At 41.9% G+C, this 12,837-nt stretch overlaps 1 protein-coding gene across 1 annotated transcript in view; it reads right to left on the reverse strand.

Annotated features, from left to right (window-relative positions):
- Positions 1-364: 364 nt before the first annotated feature.
- Positions 365-12,837, reverse strand: part of BLVRA (biliverdin reductase A) — a 67,607-nt gene continuing 55,134 nt past the window's right edge. The window contains exons 7-8 of the mRNA XM_079786255.1: positions 4,044-4,215; positions 365-723 (exon numbers count right to left, since the gene is read on the reverse strand). Coding sequence (XP_079642381.1) covers positions 474-723; positions 4,044-4,215 — 422 coding nt within the window. The 3' untranslated portion in view covers positions 365-473. The remainder of the gene's footprint in view (positions 724-4,043; positions 4,216-12,837) is intronic.

A 12,837-nucleotide genomic window follows, 5' to 3' on the forward strand; every position in this document is an offset into this window, starting at 1 on the left:
ACACTGTGAGTTATTGGGGGCAGTAGCTACGTCTTATTCATTTTAAGAAAACACGAACTTAGCATAGTCGACTAGTGAAAGTCTGTGAGAGAAAATAAAATTCCTTAAAGCAGGGACTAAGGCTCATGGGACTATTTTGTAGTGGTGGAGTGCCTGAGTGGGGTTGAAAGCAAGAATTTCCAATATACTAACGGGAACAAACCTGGTCATCCCCTTCTAACAAGGTTGTTGGAAAAAAGTAAATGAAATCAGGCATATAAAGCATTGGGTCAGCTTAAGCAAGCTGAGTTCTTTCCTCATCCCCACTACATGTGCCTCTACTCTCAATACCACGCCCAATACAACCAGTGACAATAAGCAAAACCTGTTTCCCCAAGACGTGTTTAATTGCAAGAATAGAGGTAAAACCAACTCTTGATAAAAATCAAACTACGGTTTCATGTTGGAAGAGCCCGCTGCTTTCTTTTTTTCTTTTAGCCACAGCATTTCTGGATTTCTTCCGCGAGCCACAAGCAGTGCAGGATGCGTTTCTTTTCAGCAGCCAGTTCCGCTTCTGAAATCTGGCCCAAGAGTTTCTGGACAAATATAGTCTGATCTTTCAGAAAAATATTCTTATTATCTCCTACATTTGGCACATTCTCCAGGGACCCAGATTTGAAATGGAAGCTTAAATGTCGGTTTCGTTTTAGACCAGGCCCTTTCTCCTCAATCCATGTCAGCGGACTGCAAAAACAAAAGAACCCTGATGTTAGCAAGTACACAGCAGCACCAGTGAACGCCTGCTGCCTCCTGGGAACAGGTCCCTGTTTTGTAGCCACCTGCCCTGCAGCTGCTGCTCCCCCGGGGTGGCTAAGGTGGCAACCCAACCTCCACCAGCCTCCCAAAGGTCATGGTTGATCACTTCCAACTTTAGTGCCAAACAGTCCTTTCATTTTGCCACAGACAGAGGAATTCATGCAATGCTTTTTGTGAACACCACTTGGTTATTCAGTTTTTACTCTGAGTCTTATAGGTCCCTCTAGGGGAGACAGATAGGAACTACAGGCAACACAGGAACCACCTGAGATTTTGTGAAAATTATTCCCATGCGTATGTGCGTTTTTACGGGAAAGTATTCCTTCATTACATTCTCAAAGAAGTCTATGACACCAGCACATGCCAGACAAAAACATGAGAGAATTCTAGCAATTGTACAACAGGGTTTCAAGTAATGATCCCAGGCTTGCTAGTTCTACTGTGGCCTTTGAAGAGCATGCCGCCCCTTCTCCCCATCTCCTGCTGTGGTCCTGCTCCACGCCACTCTGCTGTTTGGAGAGAGCTGCAACTTAACAATTTGTGTCTGGAAACAACCGGCAGAGGCTCCTCATGTGCAGTGACAAGGCCTGGAAAAATATCTACTTATAAAATCTGGCCTGCAGACTAAGAAAAGATGTGGGGGAGAAAGAGGAAAGTGGCTCACAGATCCCAAAGCATTCTTCCCAGGCAGAGTCAGAAGCAAGAGCTGCACACACAGGATAGAAGGCTTTCCCCACACAGCACACTGCCCCACAGGGTCCGTAAACCAAGCAGGGAGGGACCCATCTGCTTCAGGAACTGTAGTTCAGCAAGTTGCCTGTTCTGGAAGCCATTGACATGATCCATGTGTGAATCAACACTAACCCATCAATGTGATGTTCACATTCAGGTCAGGCAAAGACTCTAGTAAACAGTAATTAAATTAGTAAACTTGTAAGGTGTTCAAATCTATCAACTAAACTTTTTTTTTTGGTTATGACGCAAATGAAAAAAAACACACAACATGATTATTATAAACTCTATAAAAAAGTTGGTATAAATTCTTCTAAAAAGTTAATTTTAGCCCAGCCGGTTTGGCTCAGTGAATAGAACGTCAGCCTGTGGACTGAAAGGTCCCAGGTCTGATTCTGTTCAAGGGCACATGCCTGGTTTGCTGGCTCGATCCCCAGTAGGGGGCATGCAGGAGGCAGCCGATCAATGATTCTCTCTCATCATTGATATTTCTATCTCTCTCTCCCTCACCCTTCCTCTCTGAAATAAAAAAATATATATATTTTTAAAAAAACAGTTAATTTCATAGCTAGTTTTTTAGAGTTTTGTTTTGTGTTTGCTTTATTGAGGTAGAGATGACAAGTAACATGATATTAGTGTCAGCCTATGGCTAGCTTTAAAACTCATGATACAGCCTTTACAAACATTCCAGGATGTGATGACAAAGATTAATATCAATGCTCCTTATTAACTGCTTTAACACCAGATAAAAACCACTTGAGATACTCCAAATATTCTAATCTACCTAAGACAATTTCTCAGGTCCCTCCAAATAACATACAGCCTTACAATTTGAGGGAATACAAAATGTCAGGATGTTTCCTCCACTACAACTTCCTAAGAGTAAAAACAAATATCGAGTGCACATCTTTACCTATGTTGTGGTGGTGATGGTGGTGAAATTAAAAATGCCGTTTGTGAGGTGGAGAGAATTATATGAATTAAAAACTTATGGTATTTGCCATCTGCCCAACTTTCACCCAGTGCTTTGCAATGAGAGTCAGCTCTTGTTTCCTGATTCCCACTCCACGACCGAGCACAGCACCTCCTCCTCTAAGCAGCACAATCTGACCTCTCCAGGTGCCGCTTCCCTGCACTCCTGCAGCACCCTGAGCTACCGTTAGCTCTGAACACAGGGGACAGCACCTGCCCGTGGATACGGCTGCAATTCCACGTGACCAGCATCAGACCAGGGCCACCCCTGCTATCACTCCACATGCTGTCCATCCAAGCTCTGCATGTTTCAACATCATCTGTTACCTCTGCCTTTTCCTTGCAAAGAGGAGACTCCTCAAAATGGACATCAGGTTTCACTCAGGAAATAAAATATTTTTCTCTTTTTTTTAAATACCCCAATGGTCTGTTTATTTTACTACCAAGAGACCCACCTACTTGGAAATACACATAGGAACTGTAAAACCTTCGCTGTTTTAAATATTTTACAGAGCTGAAATGCTTTTAAAGGAAATTTATAAATGTGTTTTTGTTGAAAAAGACTTGGTATGAGAAAGAATCAGAATATTTGGGGAACATTATGACAGTATGATGTGATGATAAAGGTAACCCAAATTTTGGACATGTGATAAGCAAGCAGGGTAACATGTTAATGGCAAGATCTAGGTGGTATTTGTAAGGGTGTTCATTGCAAAATTCTTTCAACCTCACCATATGTCTGAAACTTTTATAATAAAACTAGAGGCCTGGTGCATGAAAATTCATGCACTGGAGGGAGGCGGTCCCTCAGCCCAGCCTGCACCCTCTCACAGTCTGGGAGTCCTCAGGGGATATCCTACTGATGGTTTAGACCTGCTCCATGGGGAGCGGGCCTAAGCCGCAGTCTGGCCTCCCTCTGTGGGAGGCAACCAGGCCAGCAGATCAGGGAACAGCACCACCCCCATCACTCTGCCATTGCCACCCAGCCTCCCTCTGCGGGAGGCAAGGACAGGGGATCAGGGGATGGTGCTGTCCCCCCCGCCACCGCCCCCCCCCTCATTGACCCTCCACTGTCACTGGTTGCTGCCCCACTCCCCATCGCCGTTCCTCCCTCTGCTCTCTGGCATGCGCCTTGGCTGGCCTGGCACCACTGCTTGCTGGCCGCGCCCCCCACTGACTGGTCGTTCTGCCATTTCGTCGATTTGCATATTACACTTTTATTATATAGGATTTTGGGAAATATTCAGGCCACAGAAGCTACTAGGTCTGATATTGCTCACCTGTATGGCTCAGGCAACCTGCTCAAATTCTGTAAGTCTGTTTGCTTACTAGCCAAGGGTATCATGTTTGTCTTACTTACCTTTCAAGGCTTCTGTGAAGATGAAAGAGAGCAATATGCGTGAAATCTTAGTAACTGTCCTGTTAGCAAAAGCAGGCAGCCCTTCTGGAGTTGGGGCTAAGGGTGTAGGCCCCCCAGGTTCCCTCTGATGAACACAGGAGAACGTCCTTAAGTTTCCTTCTCTTCACGGTTTCTCACAACCTACCGTTTGTTCTCTGTCTCCAAGCATACAGTCATTTTCAGGTAATGATCTTCCTTTCGCTCTTCCAAAGTGGCAGACACCAGAGAAAGTTCCCCGAAGAGAGAGACGAGCCAGGTCAGGCGAGAAATGCCACTGAATGAAGGGAAACCAAACCGCTCTTTCTCCAATGGGCCAGCTGTGGGAATTACAAACACTGTGGGAAGCGGGAAGCAAAGGACTGACAGCTGGAGAGCAGGGGCGGGACCCACGTGGGTAAGGCAGGGAGTAACCCATGTGGCTGGTGATCAGGACAGCACAGCCTCGCCTTACCACATGGGTGTGCAGGATGGCGAATCATACGGATGAAAACTCAGGTGCTTGAATGTAAACCCTTTCATAAAAGTGTCTCAATTTTTTCTTGTTTATTAAATTTGGTTTTGTTAGTATAATAAAACATGTTATTGGAAACAGCAGTCCATCTAGTCCATGGGCTAATGAAAACGTTTCAGATTTCTAATATGTATGTGCGCATATACACAGACACATATATACCATACATATGTATCCTCTTCAGTTAATGAGTTGAAGAAGTAAGAAACCAACATATTCAGCTCAAGTCTTATGTTCCTAAATATACACTCTCCTATCTGTATACATGGCAAGAAGGTAAAAGTTTCATGATAACTGTGAAGAATATTATAATACCCAGAAACTATGTCAACATCAAGAAAATCGACACAGTGGTAAGTGTTTTCTTAATCTACTTTCCTGAACAAAATTATATTCAAAAGAGTATCTGTGTGATAAATCTACTCAAGATACAGCTCTTTTCCCCAGCCTAAATTTTAAACATAACCTAGATTTAGAAGACTTCATATCCATTACATTGCTCTATAAACCAAATATTTCTTATAATTTTGATACCAAAGGTAAATTATAAATAAAAGCAAACAGACTTCCCTTCACTATGCATTACTGCATCAAAATTACAACTAAATTATAGAAGACCCATCATTGAGAACCACCTGAAGAGTAGCTGAACAGAACGCCTAGAACTAAGGGTATAAAGAAGAAACCACCGGAGACCTGTGGGAGAGGCAGAGACATGGTCTGAAGAGGCCCCACATCCATGTTGTGGAGTTAAGAAATGAGAGGGATCTCTCAGCTGTGGAGAACCCCTGAGGAGCAAGCAGTCCCAGCCCCATACCAGGCTCCACAGCCTAAGGCTTCAGAGCCAGAAAACAAAGCCCCCACAACTTCTAACTGTGGGGGTGGCAGGTGAGTGAGATGAAGGGCTGTTGGAGACCTATGCACAGACTCACTCACTTAAACGCAATTTGTTCTGATCTCCAGCACGGGGTCAGCATCATGAAAAGTGCCAGGGACATAAGGGGGGAGCTGGATTTATTAACTTTAGGGTGAGGGCTGGAGGGGCAGGGGTTAGGGCAGCTCAATATAAGGACAGAAGTGCTGGTGGACACCATTGTCCGTTTGTTGAGTCCTCCCCACACCCAGCCTGAAGCTCAATGGGCACAATATCTAAGCTATCCACTAAACTACTTAACACCAATCACCCTTCCCTGGTGATTCCCCGAGTCCTGACTGACCAAAATCATGCTCCTGCCCCAACCTCTTTCCCAAACAGACTGGCTGCCTCAGGTCGCAGTGTGCATGTTCCTGAAATATCTCTAAAGTTCAAAAATATCAAACAAGTCGCATCTGGCCCCAGCAGGCCCGCTACCACTTGCTAAGCTGCCTTAAGCAAGAAACTAGTGGACGCTGGATCAGTTCTCTACTTAGCCTCTCCCAGGTACCTCCAAGCCAAGCACAGGTGGCAACCCTCTGCAGATCACTTTGTACCTCCTACCAGGTAGCCCTGGGCAGGACACAGGCAGTGGCTGACCTTGGACAGAACCAGAGCACCACCCCACCCCCTGCTCTCCCACCCAAAGGCCCCAGAAGCAATACACCTGGTGGTCAGGTTCAGAACAAAACAGAGGACCACTCAACCAGCCCCACAAATGCCAAACCCGAAAGGCAGGCTCAGCAGGCAGCAGAGCCCCGCTAAAGCAAATTGCACTCCACGGGCCAGCCCCTGCACAACAGCTCATCTGCTGTAGTCACAGACATTCCTCACAGCCTGTCAGTCTAAGGGTCAACCCCTCCCACTGACATCACAACAGCAATAAAGACTCAACTACAACAGAGGGCACACACAACCCACACAAAGGAAAGACCTAGATAACCCAACCAGGTGACAGGGAGACTGTACCACTGGGCCCTACAGGACACGTATCACATAAGGCCATTCTTCTAAGAACAGGAAATGTAGCAGATCAACCTAATACATAGAAACAAACACAGAGAGGCAGCATAAATGAGGAGACAAAGAACTATGCCCCAAATGGAAAAAAACCTCCAGAAAAAGAGCTTAACAAAATGGAGACAAGCAATCAAACAGGTGCAGAGTTCAAAACACCAGTTATAAGGATGCTCAGTGAACTTAGGGGAAGAAAGATGAACCCACTGAGAACTTCAACAGAGAATGAACATTAAAATGAAAATAGAAAATATAAAAACAAGCCAATGAGTAATGAAGAACACAATAACTGAAATGAAGAACACGAATCAACAGTAGACCAAATGAAGCAGAAATTCAAATCAGCTTAAAAAGACAAAGAAAAAACATCCAATCTGAACAGCAAAAAGAAAAAAGAATCAAATAAATAAGGACAGATTAAGAAACTTCTAGGACAACATCAAGCATACCAACATTTGTATCACAGAGATACTAGAAAGAGAAGAAAGACATCAAAACCTATTTGAAAAAATAATAATGGAAAATTTTTCTAATCTGGTGAAGGAAATACACATACAATTTCAGGGAGCACAGTGTGTCCCAAAATCCTAAACAACTCAGACCAGCACAAATCATAATTAAAATGCCTAAAGTTAAAGATAAAAGAGAATCTTAAAAGCAGCAGAGCAAAGCAGTTATGTACAAGGAAGCTCCAATAAAATGTCAGCTTATTTCTCAACAAAAAATTTGCAGACCTGAAAAGATTGGCACAAAATAACCAAAGTAAAAACAACAACAACAAAGACCTACAATGAAGGCTATTCTACCAAGCAAGACTATGATTTAGATTTGAAGATGAGATAAAGAGCTACACAGACAAGAAAGTTATTTTTAAAAGTTCACTGCCACATAACCGGTATTACAAAACATGTTAAAGGGACATATTTAAAAAGAAGGAATAAAATGTCAAAAAAAATTCAAGAGGAAAGAACACTTCCAAGCTCTTTTTAGAAGGCCAGCATTAACCTAATTCCAACACCAGATAAAAATACTACAAAGGAAGAAAATTATAGGCCAATATCCCTAATGCACAAAGATGCTAAAATCCTCAAGAAAATAATAGTAAATCAAATCTAGCAATACATTTAAAAGATCATACATCATGACCAAGTGGTATTTATTCCATAGATGCAAAGATGGTGCAATATTGCCAAATCAATAAATGTGATATGTCACATATACAAAATGAAGGATAAATATCACATGATCTTATCAATAGATGCAGAAAAAGCATTCAACAAAATCCAACAACTATTTATGATTTTTTAAAAATCTCAGCAAAGCGGGGATGGAGAGATACATCAACATAATGAAGGCCATATATCACAAACCTACAGCCGACATCATACGCAATTGGCAAAAACTACAAGTGTTTCTGTTAAGATCAGGAACAAGACAGGAATGACTACTATCACCACTTTTATTCAGCATAGTATTGGAAGTCCTAGCCACAGCATTCCAACAAGAAGAAAAAAATAAAGGCATTTAAATTGGAAAGGAGAAAGTAAAAGGGTAATTATTTGCAGATGATATGATATTGTACATAGAAAACCGTAAACACGCCACCAAAAAAACTATTAGATCTAAAAAAGTGTTCAGCAAAATAGCAGGTTACAAAATTAATATCCAGAAATCAATGACATTTTTATATACTAATAAGGAACCCTCAGAAAGAGATACTAAAAAAAATATCTATTTTACTGTTGCAGCAAAGAATAATAAGATACCTAGGAATAAACTTAATCAAGGAGGTAAAAGACCTGTCCTTGGAAAACCATAGGATATTGAAGAAAGAAAGAGAGGGTGGGAAGAAAACCAAGATGGCGGAAAAGGTAAACAACTAAACTGCCGCCTCGCACAACTATTTCAAAACTACAACTAAAAGACAAAACGTCTACCACCCAGAACCACGGGAAAGCTGGCTGAGTGGAAGTTTTACAACTAAGAAGGAAAGAGAAAGGAGTACAAATGCTGAAAAGCTGAGGTACGGAGGCACGCGAATCGGGCTGGTGGCGGGCGACTGGGCGCGCGACTTTTTTTCAACCCGAAGGGAGACAAGCTCCTGATCACTCTGAAAGCCAGTTTCTGGGGACACGCGGGGGACCCAGACGCCTACGGGGAGAAGCTGGACGTAGGCCATGGGGTCGGAAAGTGAGAGTGACTTTTTTGCAGAAGTGCGCCCAGCAATCATTGTTTACTGCGCTGGAGCGAGGGACGTGGGGACTTGGAAACGCGGAAAGGCAGAGACGGCTGACGGCAGCCATGCCATTTGCCACGCCCTAGCCTAGTGATGCCCTGAGACCCTGCCACGCACATTCTACAAACCCGCCCAGGCTCCACACAGCGGCTTTTGCATATAAATGGCCTGTTCTGTGGAAGCTTAACCAAATAAACTGCAGCTCCAGTCAGACTGCTCCAAAACGGCCAAACCCCAAGCAAAGAAGAGAAAACTGTAGTTCTTGCTGTAGCTCCTGCTGGGTGGCCTCAGACAGTAGCTGACCTGCACCCAATTGGAGATCCAGACACTAGTGTATCTAGTGCTCAGTGTGAGATGACACCAGATTTCAACTACTCTCATAAGGGACACATTCAAGAGGCAGACTCAGTGAGCACCAAAGCCCTACTGGAACAAGTCCCACCCCATAAACGTGTCTCCAGCACAGCAATTCTTCCGTTATAAACACAGCAGGTCCTCACAGCCAATTGGCCTGGAGGTCAATTCCTCCCAGTGACACCAACAACAATCAAGACTTAACTACAACAAGGCTGTACACACAGTCCACAAAGGGGTGCACCAAGAGTGTCCACCTCAGGTAACTGGGAGGCTGACCCATTGAACCAATAGGACAACTAGTACACAAAGCTACCCTACCAACTCAGGGAAGCAGCGAAAATGAGGAGGCAAGGAAACAGATCGCAAATGAAAGAAATGGAGGAGAACAAACGACCGGACATAGAGTTCAAAACCACGGTTATAAGGTTTTTCAAGAATTTCCTGGAAAAGGCCGATAAATTTAATGAGACCCTCGAGGATATGAAAAAGGACCAACTAAAAATTAAACATACACTGACTGAAATAAAAAATATTATACAGAGACCCAACAGCAGACTAGAGGAAAGCAAGAATCAAGTCAAAGATTTGGAATATAAAGAGGCAAAGGACACTCTTCCAGAGAAGCAAGAAGAGAAGAGAATTCAGAAAGTTGAAGATAGTGTAAGAAGCCTCTGGGACAACTTCAAACATACCAAAATCAGAATTATGGGGGTGCCAGAAGAAGAGAGAGCAAGACACTGAAAATCTATTTGAAGAAATAATGACTAAAAACTGGTGAAAGAAATAGACTTACAAGTCCAGGAAGTGCACAGAACCCCAAACAAGAGGAATCCAAAGAGGACCACACCAAGGCACATCATAATTAAAATGCCAAGGGCAAAAGACAAAGAGAGAATCTTACAAGCAGCAAGAGGAAAACAGTTAGCTACCTACAAGGGAGCACCCATACGATTATCAGCTGATTTCTCAACAGAAACCATTGAGGCCAGATGGGAGTGGCAAGAAATATTCAAAGTGATGAATAGCAAGAACCCACAACCAAGTCTACTCTATCCAGCAAAGTTATCATTCAGAATTGAAGGGAAGATAAAGAGCTTCACAGATAAGAAAAAGCTAAAGGAGTTCATCACCACCAAACCAGTATTATATGAAATGCTGAAAGGTATTCTTTAAAAAGAGGAAAAAGAAGAAAAAAAGTAAAGATAAAAATTATGAACAACAAATACATATCTATAATCAAGTAAATCTAAAAGTCAAGTGAATTAAAAATCTGAGGAACAGAATAAACTGGTGAATATAATAGAATCAGGGGCATAGAATGGGAGTGGATTGATAATTCTCAGGGGGAAAGGGGTGTCTGTGTGGGGAGTACGGGAAGAGACTGGACAAAAATCATACACCTATGGATGAGGACAGCGGGGGGGGGGGGGGGAGGTAAGGGCAGAGGGTCGGGTAGGAGCCAGGTGGAGGGGAGATATGGGGGGGAAAAAAGGAGAAACAATTGTAATAATCTGAACAATAAAGATTTATTAAATTAAAAAAAAAGAAAGAGAGGGTGATACAAACAAACAGTAGCATATACTATGTTCATGGATTGGAATAATTAACATAGTTAAATAGCCATACTACCCAAAGCAATGTATAGATTCAATGCAATTCCTATTAAATTTCACAGATCTAGAACAAACTCTCCAAAAATTTATATGGGACCAAAAGAAACCCAAACAAATAAATAAAAAAAACCCTGAATAGCCTCAGCAATCTTGAACAAGAAGAACAAAGTTGTAGGGATCACAATACTGGATATCAAAGTATTCTACAAAGCCATTATAATCAAAACAGCTTGGTACTGGCACAGAACAAGCATGCTGATCAATGGAACAGACCAGAGACCCCCAGAAATCAACCCATGCCATCATGGTCAGTTAATATTTAACAAAGGAGGCAAGAGCATACAATGGAGTAAAGACAATAAAATGGTGATAGGAAAATGGGATAGGTACAAGCAAAAAAATAAATAAATCAGACTACCAACTTACACCACACACACAAAAATACATAAAAAATCTCAAAGAAAACATAGGCAGTAAATTCCCAGACATCTCTTGTACCAATATGCCTGCTGACACATCTCCTAGGGCAAGAGAAACAAGAGGTAAAATAAAGAAATGAGACTACATCAAATAAAAAGCTTCTGAACAGCAAAAGAAACCATCAACAAAATGAAAAGAGAACTCACTGTATGAGAAAACATATTCACAAATGATACATCAGATAAGGGGTTCATTTCCAAAATATATAAAGAACTCATACAACTTAACACCAGGAATATAAACAAAACAATTAAAAAATGGGCAAAGGACCTGAATAGACATTTCTCCAAAGAGGATATACAGATGACCAGTAGACATGAAAAAAATGCTCAAAGTCACTAATCATCAAGAGATACAAATTAAAACCACAATGAGGTATTGCCTCACACCTGTCAGAATGGCTTCTATCAATAAATCAACAACCAACATGTGCTGACAAGGACTGGAGAAAAGGAAACCCTGGTGCACTGCTGGTGACAAGCAGTCTGGTGCAGCCACTGTGGAAAACAGTAGGGATTTTCCTCAAAAGGTTAAAAATGGAACTTTCTTTTGATCCAGTGATCCCACTTCTGGGAATATATCCTAAGAATCCCAAAACATCAATCAGAAGGAACATATGCACCACAATGTTCATAGTAATGTTATTTTCAATAGTCAAGGTCTGGAAATAGCCCAAGTGCCCTTCAGTAGATGAGTGGATAAAAAGGCCATGGTACATTTACACCATGGAATAGTACATGGCCGTAAAAAGAAGGAACTGTTATCCTTTGGGTTGGCATGCATGGACCTCAAGATTATTATGCTAGAGGAAATCAGCCAATCAGAGAAAAAGAAATACCATATGGTCTCTTATATGTGAAATCTAATTAACAAACTGATGAACAAAATAGATCCAGAGACATGTGTACATGGAATAGACTGACAGATCTGACATGGGAGGGGGTGGACTCAATAAAAGAAGCTGAGGAGATCAGCCAAAGAACATATGTGCACAGCCCATGGACACAGACAACAGTTTGATGAAGGCAAGGGGGGTGAGGTATGGGTGAGTTGGGCAATGGGTGGTTAAATTGGGGACATCTGTAATAATTTCAGTAATAAAAAATAAAAACATGTTACATGGACAATATGAATCCCCCATGCTCTGGCTACACTGGGAAAATGAGGTGTTACTGTTATTTGAAATAATATTCAAATTATGAAATAGTATCTTAGAACAAGATACCAATAGAAAACTTAGAACAACTATGTACATATTATTAAAAGTATTTTATTTTTAAAATTAAAAAACATAATAATCATCCTTTGCTAATTCCCCCCAAAAAAGAACAGTCGCACTAATGATGCTTCTAACAATACAACTTGCAAGGGTATTGTGAGTACTGTTAATTCAGTAAATGAAAGCGATATAAGTTCTGAAATTCATAAAGTGTTTAAGAACACTTGTTATAGCCCCACCGGGTTTGGCTCAGTGAATAGAGTGTAGGTCTGCACACTGAAGAGTCCTGGGTTTGATTCTGGTCAAGGGAATGTACCTAGGTTGCAGGTTCGATCCCCGGCTCTGCCCGGAGCAACCAATCGATGTGTCTCTCTCACATCGATGTTTCTATTTGTCCCCTCCCACCCCCACCTTCCACTCTCTCTAAACATCAATGAAAAAATATCCTCGGGTGAGGGTTAACAACAACAAAAAACAACACGTTATAAAGATTCTTCTAAGAATGCTACATGCAAACTGTTTGAGAACAGTCCTAAAGTCAAGAATGAAAGTGACCCTCATTCTGTAATGAATATAGTGAAGTAATTATGATC

Source organism: Cnephaeus nilssonii (genome assembly GCF_951640355.1).
Source record: "Cnephaeus nilssonii genome assembly, chromosome: 12".
Classification (NCBI taxonomy): domain Eukaryota; kingdom Metazoa; phylum Chordata; class Mammalia; order Chiroptera; family Vespertilionidae; genus Cnephaeus; species Cnephaeus nilssonii.